This window comes from Peromyscus eremicus, chromosome 1 (genome assembly GCF_949786415.1).
Source record: "Peromyscus eremicus chromosome 1, PerEre_H2_v1, whole genome shotgun sequence".
Taxonomy (NCBI): domain Eukaryota; kingdom Metazoa; phylum Chordata; class Mammalia; order Rodentia; family Cricetidae; genus Peromyscus; species Peromyscus eremicus.
In genome coordinates, this window is record NC_081416.1 from 60297814 (window position 1) to 60308855 (window position 11042).

The window sequence follows — 11042 nt, forward strand, 5'->3', positions numbered from 1 at the left end:
ACTGGATGGCCAGTCTAGCCGAATCTTGGGAGCTACAGGTTCAATAAGAGACCCTGTCTCCCCCAAATAAGGTGGTGAGTGATGAAGGAAGACATTGTTGTCAGCTTTGGGCCTCCATACACGCACTGCCAGCACACACAAAGAATTTTATTGTTGATGCATTTGAGAAAAGTTTAACTCTTTAGAAAAGTATCTCACGCTTTCAGAAGTGTCTAGAATCAGAGTGGCTTGGGGACCCATCAAGTGCCCTTCACCTTCACTGTCTCCTTGTAACCACCCAGGTAAAGAAACTCTAAAGAGATAGGCGTGCTTCTCTCTTAGGCCATCAGATTATTAAAACAATAGATACCCAAGGCACTGGAATTTTCCCAGGAGTCTCGTGCTGGAGAAGAGAAAGGCTGAAGCCAGGTGCCAGCCAGAGGGGGAGGCTTGTCTCCCAGAGAGATCTCACAGAGTTCTGAGAGCTCGTCAGACCACCTTGCAGGAGAGACTGGAGCTGACAGTGATGGGTCAGTGACGGGCAGGACCACACCTTGACCAGGACTGCTTAAGGAATGCACACCTCCTGCCCTCTGTTTAAGCCTGAACCTCATGTCTGGACCCTGAGGACAGACTTGGGAGTCTGTGGACCTCTTTGTCCCTCTTCCCAATGTGATTGCACTGAATGATGCTCCTGTCTGCCTTTCCCTGTTACCTATTTGAGGACTGTGGTTGACACGGCTGTTAGGGCTGCATGGACTCAGGACTAAGAGCTCCTGTAACATGCTTACAACTTTCTCTGTCAGCCTTCTTTTTCCCTCCCTCCCTTATTCCTAGAAATTTCACAACTTTATAACCACGTTTCTAACAAGACAGCAGTCTTCTGCTAGCCACAGGGCAGTTACCAAAGTAACCAGTCTGTGATCTGCCAGTTTTTGTCCTGTGACTGGCTTCTACTCTTCCTTCCTTTTAGTTTTTAATTTTGTTTTGGCTATTTGTAGATTTTCTGGCTGATAAGATATTCAACACCCACAACCACCTCCTGCTTGCAGAAGAGAATCTTATTAGAATCCAGTCTTCAGACCTCATTCCTGGGATGTCCCAAGAAGGAGCCTGCACACCAGATTCACAGCCTGGCACTTGCCCTCCCTCAAACCTGGCTACCCTTCCACCTGCCCACCTTTGTACCTGGCCATGCATGTAACACCGCCCCCCTCCAATACCTGTCCATACTCACACCTAGCCAACTAAGCCCTACTTCCTTGGTCTTCAGCAGCCAGTTTTCTTTTCATTTTTATTTTTTGGTTTTCCGAGATAGGGTTTCTCTGTGTTGTTTTGGAGCCTGTCCTGGAACTCGCTCTGTAGACCAGGCTGGCCTTGAACTCACAGAGATCCGCCTGCCTCTGCCTCCCGAGTGCTGGGATTAAAGGCATGCGACGCCGCCGACGCCGCCGACACCGACGCCCCGCTCAGCAGTCAGTTTTAAAAGTAAAGCCTTGCTGGGCGGTGGTGGCGCACACCTTTAATCCCAGCACTCAGGAGGCAGAACCAGGCGGATCTCTGTGAGTTCGAGGCCAGCCTGGACTACCAAGTGAGTTCCAGAAAAGGCGCAAAGCTACACAGAGAAACCCTGTCTCCAAAAAATAAATAAATAAATAAAAGTAAAGCCTTCTATTCCCTTTTTGGCCACTGTTCAGCACACATTGCTTGGGATGTCAGGGGCTCCTCGACTTTTGACCTTGCTGAGTCCCCTGTAGACATTTCACACCCCCATCTCTTCCTCTTCTCCTGTCTTCAGCCCTTTTCATATCTAAAGAGACTGTGATTTGCATCTCAGCCCAGATCCCATTTCTTGTCATTACCCAGGGAATTCCCACAGCCTTCCAGACCCCATGGTCCACAGACAGCTTCTTAGCTGCCCTCGAACTCTGGAGCATGACCCAGATCCCTTGCTCCCTTGGCTACTAAGTCCTGGTTCCCTACTTGTTCAGTGTCTCTGTTAACTTCTTCCTCCCAGGAGATAGTGTTGGCTCCCATACCCTACACACACACCCCTTACCTCCTTACAGGGACTCTTCACCTATTGAGATTTTTTTAGATACAAAGCTGTCGAGGATAGCCATACACTGCCCCACTCAGCTTTGCTGCTTTGTGGATGTATGACCTGCCAGCTGAGGCAGCCAGGGTCGCTCCATGGGGCCACAGACAGCATTAAGCACAGAGGCAGGGCTCTGCACATCGCCCTTGGGTCAGTCGGTCTGGTTTGATTTGTAGAGGTCTCTCGTATTTCAATCGTTCACTGGAAAATGTAGTAAGTGCCCATAAATCTGCCACCCCACCCAAGAATTATATCTCCCAAGCTTGTATTTGTGAAGAGCTCTGCTCCCATATGCCCCCTGCTCTGTGCCCACTGCCCCCAGATAAACATCATCTAGCATTTTGTATTTGATATTTCCTTGTTTCAAGAAAAAAAAAGTATCTTCTTTTTTAAATAATAATAATAATAATAATAATAATATTGATTGTCAACTTGACAGGATCTAGACTCCACTAGGAGACAAACCTATGGGTGGTTTAGATGAGAACTCTTCCCTTCTCTTGAACACTTTGTTACCCTGGCAGCCCTGTTTGGGGAGGTTTAGGTGGTACAACCTTGCTAGAGGAAGTGAGTCACTGGGGATGAGCTTTGAGATGAAAAGCCTAGCATCCCTTCCAGTGTGTTCCCGCAGCTTCATGCTTGCAGTTGAGATGGGAGCTCTTTTCCTGCTCTGGCCACCCTATCTACTGCTTGGGCTGTGCTTCCCCCACCATGATGGGCTCTCACCCACCTTTCTTCCCTAGGCTGTCTCTGGTCATGGCACTTTATCACAGCACCAGAAGAGCAGTAACACCTTGGCATGTCTGAGGGGGGTTTCTGGTGGAGTCACTGAGGTGGGAAGACTGTCCTACAGGCTAAACCAGAGAGAAGAAAAGGAGACAATGAGCTGAGAACCAGCTTGTATCACTCTGCTTCTGGCTGCAGATGCCACATGACCAGGCACACTTCTGCCACCGTCGCTCCCCAGCATGATGAACTGGACTCTCAAACCGTGAGTTCAAACCAACTCTTCCTTCCTTCCTTCCTGAAGTTGCTTCATCAGTATTTTGTCACAACAATGAGAGAAGTAGCTAACACACACTCCCAAAGTGTCCCCATGGCATTGAGCCATACTTGCCCAGAGCAGGGCCCACAGTAGCCCTGCCTCCCCTCTCCCAGACCTCAGATGCCTGGTGTGTTGGATGCAGCCACATTGTTCCTGGTAAGCACAAAGCCAGGAGAGACTCAGGTTCACTATTTATCTCCAGAGCATCATGCTCAAGCCAGTCTTTCCTCTGAAGTCACTGTCTATGTATCTGCTCAGCTCTGCCAGGTACAAACTTGAGCTTGGAACTCCTGTGTCCCTTAAACACAGGTTCCTGCAGCACCCATTTGCCTCTGACATCACTATGCACAGCTTCCCACTGAATTGTCTTATAATCCCTGGCCCCTGGGCACATGCCAAGTCACGCTGCTCCTCTGTATCTGAGCCCACCTGCTCTGACTTGCCCTGCCCAGCCCCATAGTGAGGCAGAACTGTCCCCAGAGGTCTGGCCTACTGTTGTAGCAGTCAATCTAGATGTTGGGGAGAAGGTTCAGGGCTGAGGCTCTTCCTCGAATGGGCTTTGGGAGCTGGTGAGAGGAGCATGGTGGGTCCAGGACTTCTGATGCTGGAGGGAGGGCCAGGGAGAATGAAGCGCATTCTGAGCATCGATGAACACCCTCCAGAGTCCCTCACAGCTCCAGCAAGTGAAGGCAACCTCTTTGGGGATCTCCACTGAAGCCCTAGTACCCTGAGAGCATCTCACACAAAGCAAGAGTGGGGCCACAGTCATACCAAGATGGCTCTTCTCTGACCTGTTGGGAATATTGTCCTAGCTAGGCCAGGGCCTGGGACTTAACAAAAACAAGTTCCCTTCTGGGCCAAGGTTGGGCCTGCCACAGTTCTACCCAGGAAAAGGACCTTACCAGCTCATACAAGCCTCTGAGGAAGTGGGAAGCTTATGACTCAGAATAGCCCTGTGCACCTCTGGGAAGGCCTGTGGCCCAGCTATGAAGTCAAGGGCTGAACCATCCCAGGCCCCATGTTCCTCAGAGTGAGTGTATTATTGACCTTGTTAGGCCAATAGGATTCAGGGATTGAGGTATCCAGGCAAATTGTGCAGGCTCAGCCTTACCCTCATCCCTCAGTGTCCAAAGAGGGCCAGGCACTAGATAGAGTGTGTAGGAAGAGGCAGGATTGATGTAGGCTGAGTCTGAGGATGAGCACAGAGGGTCAGCCTTTCAGGGTGACTTCTGGCTTCTGGCCAAAGATGAGGCCCTGAGAAGGGGCAGTGCTGGAGGAATGGAGACTGAGCCTGTCCTGGGGTGTGCCTGCCAAAGCCATTCCGAGTGGGTGACCGTACCAAGGGACAAAGGAGATAATCCTAGAAACTCCTGCTCAGATATTGTTGGAGTCCCATGGTCATCTTTCTCCAGGCCCTGTCATGGCAGACAAGTCCAGACATGGACCATACCCACCAGTTACAGGGTGCATGCAGCCCAGGGTCCTGGAACTGTACCCGAGCTGTGTGGCCTTCACACTGCCACACTGCTGATGGACTCCAGAATGGGCAGAGACAGAACTAGACCAGACCAATGGTAGGGATGTGAATCCTTTATTGGAGTGAGGCCAGGTACTCCCAGCTTGGCTGTTGGGTGCTCCCCTGGTGGTGGGGTGGGGTGGGGCAGGGCAGTTAGGACTCGGACTCAAACATCTTCTTCCGGCCCTCCATGCCAGACTTCTCCTCAATATTCTTCCTCCAGTCACCCACATCACGCAGGTCCCGCTCCTGAGGGTCGGACCAGAGAGCCTTCAGATCCACCCCAGTCTTCTCCAGACTACCCTGGGCCTCAGTTCACTCTCCATGAATGGGACAGTGAGCGAACTCCCCGGGAAGTGGCCTACCTTCTCGGTGTCCTCCTTCTTGACCTGCTTTAGGTTGGCCCTCAGGTCCATGCACACCTTGTGCTTAGAGCCCAGCAACGCCTTCAGCATGGCATCGGCCGACATACGCACCCTCCGAAGTGGGGGCCTCTTGAACTTGCCCCTCAGGTCAAACAGCTTCTGGTTCATGTCTTCCAGCTGAGAGGAAGGAGCAGGAGGTTTAGGGACCTGGCAGCCCCCATGTCCCTGACCTTGGCCTTACTTTCACATCAACTGGTTTCATCCCATATCAGTTGGCCTCACCGCCATACCGTTTGGCTTCACCCCTTGTCACCGAGCTGTCCCTCCTGCCCCTCTCATGACCCCTGAAGTCACTGACTCCACCCCATGCCATCTGTCCCACCCCCATGCCACTGGCTCCTTCCTCTTACCTCCTTGCTGCTCTTCTGCACCTTCACCTCCATGTCATATTTCTCCTCCTCAGCCACATCGATCTTAGCATGCAGTTGTTTGCAGAGTTCCTGGGTGGGCAAGCAGCGGGTGGGTGGCCACCCTGATACTTGAGGACCACAGTCCCCTCCCAGGCCTGTCCCACCAGGCCTGACCTGCTGAGGAATAGGGGTAGCAGGGCCTTGGGTGGTATGTGGCAGGAAGGGACTACCTGCACTTCAGACATGGAGCCTGGGATATGCAGAGGTGGGCAGTGCTCTGACAGGTAGTTTTGCTTCTCAGATTCACGGCGGCTTTCCTCTTTCTCCAGCTCCGTGGCCGCAATCTGGAGCATCACACTCTGAGAAGCAGAAGGGTGGGAGTGAGGGTCTGCAGTAAGTCCCACCCCCACCTCTGTACCCCCAGCCCTCGGCAGCAGCCCATCCCTACCTTCAGGTGCTGTCTCCGGGCCGTGATGGCCCTGTTGCGCTTCTGCAGAATCGGACAGAGAGGGCAGAGTCAGGCCTTGGCTAGAGCTCTGGCCTCCTTGGAGCCATCTACCCAGGCTCCCAAGGAGGCCACAGGGCCACTGCCCAGGGCCCTGTTTTTTTCCAGTCCAGAGCCTGCTTCGGGAACACATGCTTGTGGTCCTGACACTTTGCTTAGGTGGCACATAGGGTTGAAGGGGGTGATGGGATTTGAGAATGGGGAAGGTGTGTGGCCAGGGCTCAGAGGCTGTGGGCAAGGGGAGGCCTGGGAGGTGAGTGGTGAACAGAAATCAGAAAGGAGAAGTGATTCCCTTGTGATTAGGCCCAAATCTCACTTCCCTCTCACTAGGCACCAGGCAGGCACTTCCTCTCTCTCTGGGGTAGCTCAGGGGGCGGGGCACTTGGGGACTTGGACAGGTGTGTCTTCTGACTTAGTCTCAGGAAACCATTATAGCCTTGAATGATACTCACCTCCTCACTGTCCCAGGAGGAAGAGGGAGGTGGGAGGGGGAGAGAAAAGAGACGTTAGGCTGTGGCTCATGGGGGTAGCCATGGAATCTTTTGGTAGATGGGGTTGAAGGGGTGGGTGGTAGCCACAGAGGGCAGGGAGTTATGGGACCCGAGCCCTGGTGAGGGGACTGCAGTGGGGGGGGGGATCACACTGGGTGCCACTTACTCCCCCATCCTGAGGTCTCGAGCTCTGAGCCTGTGGGGAGAGAGAGGTAGAAATGTCAGTGTTCGTCTTGCATGAGGCCAGGCATGGAGACCTGTGCTCACTAGTCCACTTCTGCCCTACCCCAACTCAGACCTTCTCAGAGGGCAAGGATTTAGAGGACACCCCCCCTACCCCCACCCTGAGGGTGAGAAGTAAGAGGAGAAAGTGTTCCCAAAATGTCCCAGGCGGGGCCTGAGGAGCTGCAGCTGTCCCCGAGGGAGGGGTGGGGCTGGCCAGCACAGGTGGCTGCCAGAGCCAGCCTGTTATTTTTAACTCTTGCTGCTTTGGCTGGAGAAGTCAATACATGGAAGAAAGGGCTCTTCTGTGTGGCCTGGGGGCTCAGGTCCCCGCTTGCTTGACCTGAACATTCTCTTGCTTGTGTGTCCCCAGAGTCAGAGGCCTGCTGAAGACCCCTGCCCCATCCTGCCAGCACCTGTTGCTTTTCGATCCCAGATCTGCGGGAGCCCCCAGAGAGAGCTGTTGGCAGCAGACCCCAGACCCCCGAGTCCCTGCCCAGGGAAGTCCTCCTGTGAGCTAGCCTGAGTAGTGCCCTATTCTCCAGCCTCAAGAAGATGGACCAGGCCTCACCTAGCGTCTGTGCAGCAGGACTGGGAGCGAGGTCAGGCAGGCAGCAGTGAGCTGGGCTGGTGGGCCAGGGGGAGGGGTATAAATGGCTTTCCCTGGGCCGGGCCCCTGCTCAGAAAGGGCATGGAGTCTCCTCAGACCAATGGGGGCACAGAGAGGAGGAGAGCCTCCCCACCTGCCCAGCCTCCTGGCCAGTCAGCCCAAGTGCTGGCCTGTCCAAGAAGTCTTGGGGTGGAGGGGTTGGTTTACTCTATTTATGTCTCAGTGACGAGTTCAAGATGCCACCCTTGTTCCTGCAAGAGCCCTCAGGACGGCAAGAGTTGAGTTGCATGTGGGTCTCCAAGGTACCCAGCTCAAGCATCCACTAAAGTCTTCATCCAAGGGAAACCTGACCTCGCAAGTGGGCTGAACTGGAGTCACTGTCAAATGGCCTTGTGGCTCAACACCCATCAGACTGAGCTACACTCAGCCACTCACTGCCTGCTGGGTGCTCTCTCCCTACTTGGGCCCCTGGGCTGACTGTTCACCACATCAGTTCTCTTGAAAAACTGGACACCCACCCCCCCAAAAACAAACAAAAGCAAAACAACAAAACAAGTCTCCCTGGCCCTGTGTGGTAGTCAGGGCTCAGGAGAGTGATGCCCACCTCTTGTAGTGAACTTGCCCTTCTGCCTAGGGAGAAGAGCAAACGGGCCCCTGGACCAGCAGCCGGGCCTCTCCCAGCCTTCCACACGCCCTGCCCATGGGTGTCTCTCTGCACAGGCAACTTGGAACATGTCCTTCAATCCCAGAGAGTGGTGCCACCGCCCCAGGAACCTCTCTCTGACCCGTGGGGGCTCAGGGCCCTTAGCTGCCTAGGCAGGCCCTGCATTGCCTGGCTCGCTGGGGCCAGGCCCTCACCCCTTTCCCACTCCTGAACCCCACCCAGAGACACCGAGATCATGGCTTGGCCCCATCCCTGCTGCTCTGGGGCCCCAGAGGATCAGAGGAGGGTTGGAGCTGCTAAAGCCCGCCAGATGTGCTGGGATTAAGAGGTATATCACAGGCCAGGACTGCGAGCCCCCAAAGGCCTCAGAGCAGCTTCAAAAGGCACACACTGCCCCCTGCTGATAGTACAGAGGACACTCTATCCCACCATCCCTCATGGTGTTGGGGTCTCTTCCCCACACTGTCCCTCCCCACAATTCACCCCAGTTGCCCACTTTTGTCCCCACAGGGCCAGCTCTAGTCCCCCGATCCTCTGCCAACCCTGGATGGCAGAGAGGATGGTGCCATCTTCCTAGGGAAGACCTCGTAATCAGGCCTTGAGCAGAGGCTCAGGACTGGCAGATCTGTTCAGAGCATGCTACCCCATCCTTGAGAGGACGGTGTTGCCAAGATGTAGCCCACCTTGTGTCTCTGGTCCTCCTCACAGGGTTCCATCAGGGCACATGAGTGGGAAAGAGAAGGCTTTTATTACAGAAAGCTCTCAAGAGCCTGGACAAATGCCACAGCTCCATTTGGGGAAACTGAAGCCTAGGGTTCTTTTAGGAGCGAGGCCTGGGCAGGGGCAGGCGAGGCTTCAGGGCTAGAGCTTGGTCCACTTCCCTGGGGGACTGCAGGTGGTGCCACTGGGCAATGGGCCGCCTGGCATGGGCCAGCATATCTGCCCAGTGCTGTAGGGGTTGACCTGAAGCCCGGGGACCCAGCAACACTTTGCCCACAGGCTCAGCCCGGAGCTGCAGTCCATGAGCCCAGACAGCCAGCACCAGGTCCACACTCTGCAGACGTGGAAGGGAAAAGGTTTTCAGTTTGGCCTAGCACGATGTTCAGGCCACTCTGCCCTTCCTTTCTGATCCCCACCTGGAGCTGGCCAAAGGGAACCAGGAAGGTGAAAGCCTCGTTGAAGTAGGGGGTAGTTGTGCCTTTCTTACAGGAAGTTTTTCTCTTCTTCCATTTTCTCTGGTTTAACATGAGCTGGACCTTCACATAGGGCCCTGCATGGGCAAGAGAGCTCAAGAAGGGTGTCCCATACATGCACATGGGAAGGTGGAGCACAAAGGCCCAGCCCTCTGTCCACCCCAGTATAGCTCTTACCGGCAAGCCCTGGATTCAAGCCCCGAGCCTCCAGCACAACCACAGTCAGGCGGCCTGAGCTGGGCACATAGCGCAGCGAGAAGCACAGCTCCCCCATCGGCTCCAGCTATGGGCAACAAGACAGGGCTGCAGCTGGGAGGGTCATTTTTGCCCTTGGGGTTTGGGGCGTAGCAGGTGGAGCACCCAGACCTTGGTTACCCACTCCCCATGGCACAGGCAGGGTCTGGGTCCCTGTCAGCCAGGCTCACCTCAGTGGTACCTGGAGCGTCCAGCTGGTACCAGCTCTCCAGGACATGCTGAGGGTCTACGGTACCCAGTGATAGCTGGAGCTCCCCCAGTGGCTCGTGTTCTGAGAACCGCTTGAAGTCCAACAGTTGCACCTTTAGGGTAGCCCTGGACAGCTCTGCTAGTGGGACCTGCAGGCAGGGCTGTGAGCTGAGTCCTGCTGCTCTGGCCCCAGCCCACTCTCCTTACCCAGGTTAGTCTTACTAGGAAGCAGCACGTCTCTTCAAACATGGGACAGAGAGTCCCACGGTGCACCTTTGTCTCGTGTCTTCTCCCAGGCTGGCTGGAAACACTGATGCGGGCGTAGGGGTCTGCTGTGCCCTCAGCTTTCAGGTTTTCAGCCTGCCTCAGGCCCACCCTAATCTGGGGGCCAGTGGGCTGGCTCAACCTGTGTGTGTTGGGGGGATCCTCTTCCCATGTTCCCCTCCACCTGGCACTTCACCCATCACACCGTCCATCAACTACGGAGCCTCTGGACCGACCGAGTGGGGAGCGGGACTTACCTCCTGGCTTCCAAAGTCATACTCCAGTGAGAGCAGCAGTTGCCCCCACTGTTGGGGACCCCCAGAGCAGGGCTCCAGGCAGTCCACATCTGGTTGAACCTGGGACGGATGGGAGGGTGTTCAGGTAAGTATGGTTGAGACCAATCTCCAACCAGAGGCCTGGGCTCTCATAATAGAGGTCAAACCACCACCAGCCGGCCAGCTCACAAAATGGCTCACAGCTCTCTGAGACCAGCCATATCTGCCTTCAACATGACTCATATGGTACTACTACTGTAGCTTCCAGTGGCCCATGGACCAGCATCTGCCTGCTTCTTGAATTCCTCCTCCCCATCCCCTCTGATCATCTTCCTCTGCCAGGAAGGCCTGCCAGGGCTGCCCTGAGCTTCCTGGTCTGGACCTTGCATTCCCCTCCCTGGAGTGAGCCAGGACAGGACGGGGCACAGGTAGGTGCAGGTTTCTGCTCCTCACCAGGTGAGTAGTGGTGCTGCTGTGAGCACTGCCCAGGCCCACAGCTTCTTTGTCTTTGGGCTGCTTCCTCTTCCGGCGTTGGCAGCGGCGGCAACAGCAGTAGATGATGCAGAGCAGACAAGAGACCAGGAGGACTCCAGCAGCAAGAATGATGATAAAGAGTGCCCAACGGGGCCCTGGGCCAGGGGCACAGGCTGCTGAAATGCCTTCCTAGACCATCGGGACCTAGACTGGACCAGTCTACTAGACTGGACCAGGCTCACACCACTCTTGGGGTTCCAACCACTCACAGGGGATCCTGGTAATGACGTCTGGAATGAGACTGGGCTCAGCAGTGATGTGGACTGGAGCTGAGGCACTGCAGGGGTCTGGGACACGCCCCATCTTCCTGCCCCTGTTGGCTTGGAGGAGATAACTGGAATCCAGGTCACTTTGAGGGGTAGCCCTCTGACCTTTGTGTACTGCCTCTTCAACTGGCAGCAGCAAGTACTGAGTCCACCCTAGATTA

The 11042-nt window shown here is 55.0% G+C and overlaps 2 protein-coding genes across 2 annotated transcripts; both read right to left on the minus strand.

Annotated features, from left to right (window-relative positions):
• Positions 1 to 4697: 4697 nt before the first annotated feature.
• On the minus strand, positions 4698 to 6833 carry Tnni2 (troponin I2, fast skeletal type). Its single transcript, XM_059249749.1, has 5 exons — positions 5862 to 6833; positions 5644 to 5772; positions 5414 to 5503; positions 5004 to 5180; positions 4698 to 4887 (listed from the first exon to the last, which is right to left on the minus strand). Exons 2-5 carry the CDS (start codon positions 5764 to 5766, stop codon positions 4792 to 4794), a joined length of 486 nt encoding a protein of 161 aa, XP_059105732.1. The 5' UTR covers positions 5767 to 5772; positions 5862 to 6833; the 3' UTR covers positions 4698 to 4791.
• A 207-nt stretch (positions 6834 to 7040) lies between these two features.
• Positions 7041 to 11042, minus strand: Syt8 (synaptotagmin 8). Its single transcript, XM_059249760.1, has 8 exons — positions 10825 to 11042; positions 10535 to 10710; positions 10064 to 10162; positions 9765 to 9923; positions 9524 to 9691; positions 9276 to 9381; positions 9042 to 9175; positions 7041 to 8959 (listed from the first exon to the last, which is right to left on the minus strand). The coding sequence occupies exons 1-8, from the start codon at positions 10916 to 10918 to the stop codon at positions 8726 to 8728; spliced, it is 1170 nt and encodes a 389-aa protein (XP_059105743.1). The 5' UTR covers positions 10919 to 11042; the 3' UTR covers positions 7041 to 8725.